At 42.9% G+C, this 9,132-nt stretch overlaps 1 protein-coding gene across 3 annotated transcripts in view; it reads left to right on the top strand.

The window, feature by feature from the left end:
• Positions 1-2,500: 2,500 nt before the first annotated feature.
• The window catches only part of PLEKHH3 (pleckstrin homology, MyTH4 and FERM domain containing H3), a 187,654-nt gene continuing 181,022 nt past the window's right edge, over positions 2,501-9,132 (top strand). The window contains exon 1 of one of the 3 annotated variants that reach the window (XM_033918211.1): positions 2,501-2,715. In XM_033918211.1, the coding sequence (XP_033774102.1) occupies positions 2,599-2,715 (117 nt within the window). In that variant the 5' untranslated portion in view covers positions 2,501-2,598. The remainder of the gene's footprint in view (positions 2,716-9,132) is intronic. The other 2 variants (XM_033918207.1, XM_033918212.1) reach the window with 2 other exon arrangements.

The following is a 9,132-nucleotide window of genomic DNA, read 5'->3' as shown; positions in this document are numbered from 1 at the left end:
ACTTCACCTTTTAACCACGCCGGCTCTCTTTCCTCTTCTTTTCACCTTTGCCAATTCATGGAATATATCTAGTCTGGGCTTTCACAATGGCATTTTTAAATGACATCCATGCCTGGTTTACAGTCCTAACCTTTGCAACTGATCCTTTTAGCTTCTTTTTAACCATTTTCCTCATTTGATCATAGTTGCCCTTTCAAAAATTAAACGCCTCTACAGTAGATTTTTTACGATGTCACTCCCAGTGTCAGCTCAAATTTGATCACGTTATGATCACTGTTTCCCAGCGGACCCAGCACAGTTAACTCTTGTACTATGCCTTGCATTCCACTAAGGACCAAATCTAAAATAGCACCCCCTCTTGTCTATTCCTGGACTAGTTGCTCCAAAAAGCAGTCATTTATGACATCTAGGAATTTTACCTCCCTAGCACTCCCCGATATGTTTAAAATAAAAATTAAATAAGAACATTACATAGCACAAATAGGTGAGGGGGAAGAACTTCAATTAATGATAGGAAAGCATGTGTTTATATTATATTTATGATATAATAGATTATAATATTTGAAAGAAGGTGGGTGGGACAGGATATAATTTTTATGTTTGTAGAATTATATGAGAATTACAAGTGTTATTGTTGTTACTAATGATATATTCCTGTACGCTTGCTGTAAGTTTTCAAAATGAATAAAGAATATTAAAAAAAAAAAAAAAAAAAAAAGATAGGAAAGCAAAAGGGAAGGATAATATAAGAGGTCTAAGGGACGGTCTATGTATTCCAACTGGACTATTCTATGGTACATAAAAGTGTGATAGACAAATACCTATGAAAAGGCATCAATAAATAAAAATGCTTTAAGATCTTTCTTAAAAATGTTAAGGGAAGTTTGAAGTCTAAGATGATTAGGAAGCAGATTCCATAGTTCGGGACCCTGGACAGATAAAATGGAATTGCGTTTAGAATCTAGAAATATCTCTTTAAATGTGGGAACTACTAGACCAGGGATGCCCACACTTTTTTGGCTTGAGAGCTACTTTTAAAATGACCAAGTCAAAATGATCTACCAACAATAAAATAAAAAAAACCCACAAAGCACAGTCTACGCAGAGAAAATGTTAATTATCATTTATATTTGGGGGTGGGGGGTGGTTCAGAGGTCAAGGCAGATGACTTTAAAATATGCAATGTCACCTCAGAAACAACTATACAAAAATAGACAAATATACCCCCTCCTTTTTTACTAAACCACGATAGTGGTTTTTAGCGCAGGAAGTTGCGCTTCTCTCGACGCTCATAGGCTCCCTGTGCTAAAATCTGCTACTGTGGTTTAGTATAAGGGGGATTCACTACTGCAAAAGCAATGGTGTCAAGTCCCTATAGTGACAAAAATAACCAAAGAACAACGGACTTGATAACACTTGGTTATAGAATGAAGCCCTCAGATACCTGTGCTGCAATATGTTGGTTGAAGCAGACACTTATCTTTTTTCGAAGAGTCGCGTGTGAGTTGAGCTAGAACTATCGGCCCGACAGGACCTGTTTTGCCAAATATGGCTTCTTCTGGGGTCAGTAGTTTCGAGCGCAAGCAGCGTGACCTGCCTTTGCAGATCAAAAAATGGCGTCTAGCTCAACTCACAAGCGACTCTTCGAAAAAAGATAAGTGTCTGCTTCAACCAACATATTGCAGCACAGGTATCTGAGGGCTTCATTCTATAACCAAGTGTTATCAAGTCCGTTGTTCTTTGGTTAGTATAAGGGGGCCATAGTGCAAAATATAGACAGCAGATATAAATTCAGACACATTTTGATCACTAAATTGAAAATAAAATCATTTTTCCTACCGTTGTTGTCTGGTGATTTCATGAGTCTCTGGTTGCACTTTCTTCTTCTGAGTGTGCATTCAATATTTCTTCCCTTCTTTCTGCCTCCTGCATGCTTCCTCTCCTCCAGACCGCATTCCATTTCCCAACCAACATCTCTGTCTGTCCTTCCATGGGTCCAACTTTTTCTTCCTCTCTCCCTGCCCCCCTTTCTTTCTGTCTGTCTCCTTGCCCCCCTCCCCTTTCTTTTTTTTCTGTTTCCATGTCTGTCTTTCTGTGTCCCTATCTTTCTTTCTCTCTGGCCGTCCTTTCCTTCTCCCCAAGCCGCTGTTGGCGCCAAGTTCTCCCTGTTCCAGGCCCAACAGACTCCCCCCGATGTCAATTCTGACATCAAAGAGGAAGTTCCGGATTTATGGAAGATACGTGTTTTTAGATCCCAGTTTGTGCTGATGGGATGGGAAAATTGTTGAGTTGGTACCTTTGAGTTTTTATTTAGGGGGAGCAACCACTTTTGGTGTACAGTAATATATGGTAAGCTCTTTGGGGAGGGGGGAGCAGAGTCGCTTGGAGTTGCGTGTTCACATAGAAAAGAAAAGCGTTTCTGGTGGCATGGCCAATCAGGAGAAGCGAGAAGCCTGGCCTGGCGCTGATTGGCCACTGGGCGGCTCGGAGGCCGGCCCTCGCCCCTTTTGCTGGCCAGCCCGCCGCGTCGGCTCGGTCTTCCCCGGGGGGACGGGATCGTGGCGGGGAGGCGACGGCGGCGGTCCCCGGGGGCTCCGAATGCCTTTTCCATGGTGCTGCTGCAGGCCCGGCTTCACGTTGCTCCGACGGGACTATGGGGAGAGCGAGAAGGAGGAAGACGAGTCGTTCGAGCTGCGGCAGACGCGCAATATGCGGGTAGGTGACGCGCCGAGAGCCTTGTACCAAGCGACTTCTTCCGCTTTGCGAATGTGCCTTTTGCTTCGCACTTGGGGCCGTCTCCATTCATGCAGCGACCCAACAAGTGAAAACTGCCCCAACTGCGAACTTTCCGGCAAAAAATAGGGCTTTGTTTTAGTTCCTGAAAGGCAATAATGGCTTTGAATTTAGCGAGAACCTGCCAAGCATTCTGGCCTTACTGTTGACGTCATAATACCGTACCTGTGACATCACAGTGCCCGTCCAGTGGATTCATTGGTACATTTGTTTCTCATCCTGCCTTGCCTTTGCACTTTCAGGGTGGATGGCTCCTAGATTATTTTTGGCTCTGAAAAGATATGAAAGCAACTGGATAAAGTGAGATAAAGTAGCTTTGTACACACTGGTCCCTAGAGGGGGATTTGAACTCGTATCCCAGACTTTCTCCCGACTGTGCACTAAACAGTCCTGTTTCCAAGTACAGTATTGCCCTCCCTCCTCAAGTGCCTTACTTTTGAGGTACCCTTATACGCATAAAAGTAACAAATATAGTCCATGAAACACAAAGACTGTAGATCACGATGAATTGCAAGATATTTACAGAACAAAGAAATGAATGTTGGGACCAGAACCCAGCATGTGTCGCATAAGGAAAACTTGTAGTGTAAAATCGTGCACTGTAGCTATGGCAAAAATCCAACCTGTAAACTGTCTGTGTGTTAATTAGGCTAAAATTTGTACTGGAAAACTTGCACTTTAAAGATAATTATGGTAAATTGTAACCGGTAAACTATATATTATGTATATTAGTATTAGAACCCCTAGAATGTAACTTGTTCTGAAAAATTATGGCAAATGCAGTGCAAATCGTAACTGTATTCTATGTATGTTTAACCTGCAACCTGTTCTGAGCTCTTTGGGGACAAAGAATGAAACTGTATGCCAGTGAGAGAGGGGCAACGAGGCACTTTTTTCACGTAAGATAAAGCAGTAGTTAAAACTGTACCTATCCCTCTATTATAGGTATTTGGAGACTGAGAGCTCTGTCATTTGTGGTCTGATTGACAGAATCCTCTTTCTGCTTGTCGGTCATCTTTAGCTTTTGCAGTAGCGAATGAATGAAACAAAATTGATAGTAACAGTTGATGGTTTGTCAGCCTGTAATTTAGTGTAAGGAGCAGATGTATAGTGGAAGAAAATAAGGAGATGTTATCAGACCATGCAGATGTTATGCCAGAAGGAGGTGTGCTGACATCTGTTCCCAGCTGTTGGCCTGCAAGCCCCTCCCCCCTTGCTTCCTGCATTCTCATTTAATGCCTGTTAGCTGTTCCATTGTTACTGTGAAAGCTTTGTTCACATGGGGGCAAAATATGGTATTATAGTAACTGCAAGGACTGCACAGGCGACTTCTTTAGTCACACTTCCCCAGTTTACAATTGTCATCATGTTTTGTCTGCAACATTTTAGAGCACAACAAGGAAAGCAGGACTGGGTTTAGGAAATGAAGGGACCCAGTGTTACATGTCTTAGTCTAGTTTCCAAACCGGGGAGAAGGGAAAGGGTATTGAAATCCAAGCAAAAAGCCCACTTTGATCTAAATCTAAATCAAAACCCTGCTATTCAAAAAATGTATCTAGATATCAAAATTCATCCCCTTGTCCATCCCCTCTCTTGTAATTTTCTCTTCAAAGTCTCGATCATGTAAACAGCTCCCTAAATTGTAATTGTCCAGTTATCTTCTTTTGTAATCCACCTAGAACTGCAAGGTACTGGTGGAATAGAAGTCACCAATGTAATGTAAGAGCGGTTAATGTAGCTGTTTTTAAAAAAAGGTTTGGAAAAAGTCCATAAACTGCTGTTGAGACAGACATGGGGAAGCCACTACTTGCTCTGGATCAGTGGCATTGACTGCTGCTACGATGTTGGCTTTTGCCAGGTACTTGTGACTTGGATTGGCCTCTGTGAAGAGGGAATACTGGGCTAGATGGACCTTTGGTCTGACCCAGCAAGGTCTTAAGCTGCTGTCAACTCGTAACTCCCCAACCCTGAGATGTCCTATCTGTCCAAATTAGAAAGTAAGCTCTTCTGAGCATGGACCATCTGTTCAATGTTAATTGTACAGCACTGTGTACGCCTTTCAGTGCTATAGAAATGATAAATAGTAGTAATAGTAGTATATAACATAAAAAATGAAGATGGGGTAGAACTAAAAATTTGAATAGGAAAGGTGGGCAGGAAAAAACATAAGGTAGAGCTATGTGTCCTCAAAGCCATTATCGGAAAAAAAAAAGTCGGGGGGAAGAAATATTCTAGTCCAGGTTCCACTGCTGTTTTGGAAAACCGCATCATCCTATGGCCTGGAGCGAGTACTCAGTGTAACTTAAATGGCTGCAGCCTGCAGGTGTGAGGGCAGTCGTAGCACTTGGATTGTGTATATGGTGCTGAAAGATCCACGTAAAGGGCACTTGACCTTTCTAGAATACTAGCACAGAGCACAGGCTGCGCCTCAGTGGCGTAGTAAGAGGGGTGGTCCGCCCCAGGCGCCATGTTAGTGTGGGTGCTGGCAACCCTCCTCTCCTCTCCACCCCACCATCTCCCACTCCCCCTTCCCTTAACCCTGTACTTCTAGATGTTTGCCGCCATGAGCAACAAGAACTTCAAAGTGCTCCTCTTGACCGAGTCATCTCTCCCGCTGATGTCACTTCCAGGTGCTACCAGGTCAACGAGAGTTCAGAAACCACATCCACACGGCTAGCTTTGGCGGAGCTAGGTTGTGATGGAGACTACTGTTCTGGGTTTCAAGCACAAATTGGATGCACACCTTCTTGCAAATCACATCGAGGGATACAGGAAATCAGTGTCTCCAACAAGGAGCACCTAGCTTGGCCTCCGCGTGTGCGGGTCGCCGGACTAGATGGACCTAGGGTCTGATCCGGTGAAGGCGCTTCTTATGTTCTTACTTAGATTGTAAGCTCTTTGGGAAAGGGACTTATTTAACAGAGTGCTACTATTTAATTAAATTAGTAGGATTTAGGTATGGTTGGAACAGATATAGAGGGCAATACCTAATTTCATTTTAGTTTGATACATTGTAACCCGCAGTAAAATCAGGAGCGGTATATCAAATCTTAAACATAAACAATAGTAGTAACAGGGTTGAGAGTCCAAATATGAGGTAAGGGAGAAGCAATGGAGTTTGAGAATGAACAGAACTCATCTGCCAAATTGCAAGAGAACCCCAGAGGAAGAATTTCAACTGGGCAAATGGAATTGGTTGGCTGATCTCTTTCTGCCATCATCAGCGGGGAGGTCCATATTCAAATGTATGTCCAGCTGACTTTGGGCATTAGCTGGACAAATCATCAGCTATCAGTTTCATCCCCTGGCCCCTTCTCACTGTCCTAAAGTTATTGGCCCTATAAAATTTTCAGACCGGGGATAACATTTGGTTAGCAGATATCCATCTCTGTCCTATGCAGATGTAGTAGATTTCGATACATGCCATTTAGAGAGGTCCAAGTGTACTGGTGACATTGTGGTGGTCAAAATGTGTATTCATGATTGACAGTTGGTTTGTTTTGCAGATATTTTTTGTGCTGATCATCTGATTTGCTGTAATGGGCCAGCATCCATTAGCTGAATATTAGCTTCTTGCTAAGTAAAAGGGGCAGGCTGTGTCCTGTTCTACCCTGCTTCATCTGTAAACGTCTGTTGCCCTTTAAAGCAAAGAGTTGGTTTGACGCTCTTTTTACTTTTGGGGGTTTAAAAGGTTTCTGCTCTGCCTAAATCAGGGGTGTCCAATGTCGGTCCTCGAGGGCCGCAATCCAGTCGGGTTTTCAGGATTTCCCCAATGAATATGCATGAGATCTATTAGCATACAATGAAAGCAGTGCATGCAAATAGACCTCATGTATATTCATTGGGGGAAATCCTGAAAATCCGACTGGACTGCGGCCCTCGAGGACCGACATTGGACACCCCTGGCCTAAATATTTCAAGTACTCCCTTTTTGAAATTGAAAGAAATGTGCGGAACATTTTAAAAAAGGACTCTCCCCAATTCCATCTTTGCCTCCATCTATTCCCCCCTGCCCCCCCTTCTCTGCTTACTGAAATCTGGAAAAAAAAATACTGAATTACAACTTTGTTGCCCTTAAATCACTGTGAGTTAGAGACTTGCAAACAGAATCTGGGGTGGGGGGGGGCAAAACTGGCTGACCCGGGCGACCCTGTCTTTTACTATGATGAATAATGAATTATCATTGACTGTGAACAATGTAGTCCTGTCACTTAAAGATTTTGTTTAAGACAAGGCTTCAATGTATCCGGAGCTGATGTGCTCCATTTGTGAGCTGAAGCTGTTGAGCTGCACCATCCACAGAGACCACAAAACTTTTAAAATCAATTCCTTTTTAAAGTTAATGCAGCTAATTGGATCTGAAGTCATATTATGGCTAACCTTGGGCCGGTTACGTCATGCCCTTGTGCCTAACTGTATCCATTTTGTAAGAAATTCATAATTTTATGCAGCCATATGGAGCTGACAGCCATAAGGAAACATAATTTTTAGAAAGTAACTGTTCAAACTTGTAGTTAGTTGCTCATTTGAATAATTAAGGACCCTTTTTACAAAACTGTGGTAGCGAGTTCTGCGCAGTCCAATAATTTCCTGTGGGCTGTGTTGCATTTGCCACACCGAGACTTGCTACTGCAAGTTTGTAAAAGGGACCCAAGTCACACTGTATAACCAATTTCTTTTTCTTTTTTTTTTAATGTATTGGTACTGTCTGTGTCGAGGAGTCACATTTCCCATGAACTAATCTGTCTAAAAAAAACTATTGCAACGGCGTTTGTAATGCAAAGGTATTTTTGGTCACCTTTGTTCTCATTATTCTAGAAGGAGGAGAGGTGTGGCGTAATGATTAGAACTCAACTTCCCAATGTGGTACTGCCATTCATGACTGTCACTATCTAATCGGGTTCCATGAGACTGCTTCGTTCACCTGGAGAGTCGTATCAGCTTCTTGTGCCGTACCTTACCCTCTGGTCTTAAGTAATATTATCTCTTCTTCTTTCTTTGTCCTTTGGAAGATATGCACAACCCTCAGCGGTAGACAGCTTGGAAGCATATCACTTTTTAAAAAATGAATGTAAAAAGTACACTGACGACCTGTCATTGTGGAGCGTGTAATATAAATCCAAACGGGTATTATAAAAGTCTGGCAGAATGGGCCCATCCTATGAGTGCTCTTTGAAGCCTCACCGATGGGCGTCCATTTAAATTTAGAATCCCCCAATCCTATTGGCTGGTTGCCCTGCCTGCTGTGTGAGAGAGGTGCCAACACCTGGTGTGAGCAGATGGAAGAGGAGCAGAAAGAACTAAAAATAACATTTGGTGTGCATGTCGCTTGAGGGTCTGCCGAATCGGGATGGTAAGAGGAATGGGCTCTTCTCAGCCCATGCAGCAGGATCTTTAGCAAATCACTTCACCCACCATTGCCTTGGTTACAGGCTGAGATTGCAAGCCCTTATGGGCAGGAGCCGCATGCTGTACCGATGGTAATTTGTCTTGAGTTTAGGAAGGCAAGTAATTAAATTTAACATCGCAATCCCCAGGATCTTCTTTCTTTCACGCCTCTCTCCCAGCTATCTGAGACGCAGGGAGACCAGCCAGGAAAAGGTAACTTTAGGAGTTGGCACTCACCGTCTCAAATACCTCCCTTGTATTTTATTCAACGGATTGTCTTGTACACATTAACTGGGGCAGCTGCGTACACCAGTTAGGGGACAGGGAATTTCTGCTTCTTCCATTGTACAGACCGTGCTGAAATTTAACCAGGGCAAGGGGCACAGCTCCTCCACTCAGCAAAAGTCTTAAGGACCCTCTGAAGCCACTGTTCTAGCATGTTCTTTTGTCCTGTGCAGTCATTGGGCGCTGATATTTTCTTTCATTCCTGAACATGGGGTTACTCATTAATACTAATAATACTGGTTATACCTTAAGAATGTTGACATGAAAAAGGAGTACAAATGGATTTCTGGTTGAATGTCTTATCTTTCTGGATTTGGTTAGGACTTTCCTATTATTTTAACGGAGTCGCTTTATTTCTCTTTGGAAACTGTAAACCACCCTGATCTGAAAAGGCTGGGCAGTATATCAAGCTTTTAAATAAAATATATTGTGTATTATCGACTACAGGGCCCATTTTATTCCTATGGGCTCTGTGGCTGATATCGCATGGTAACTGCGTCAGCATGCTCCAACCTTTAGAAATGACCCCCTAAACACTTCAGTGCTCATCCTGTTTAAACACTCCATGATCTAATTATCTTTAAAATATTTTAAATTTGTGACTTGGAGGTATGTCTACTAAAGTACGCTGGTAAATGGGCTTGGCGCATGCTAACGTGGGGTTTT

This window comes from Geotrypetes seraphini, chromosome 13, assembly GCF_902459505.1.
Source record: "Geotrypetes seraphini chromosome 13, aGeoSer1.1, whole genome shotgun sequence".
NCBI lineage: Eukaryota > Metazoa > Chordata > Amphibia > Gymnophiona > Dermophiidae > Geotrypetes > Geotrypetes seraphini.
Note: the sequence above shows the minus strand (reverse complement) of the source record. Positions and strands in the feature narration are given on the sequence as shown.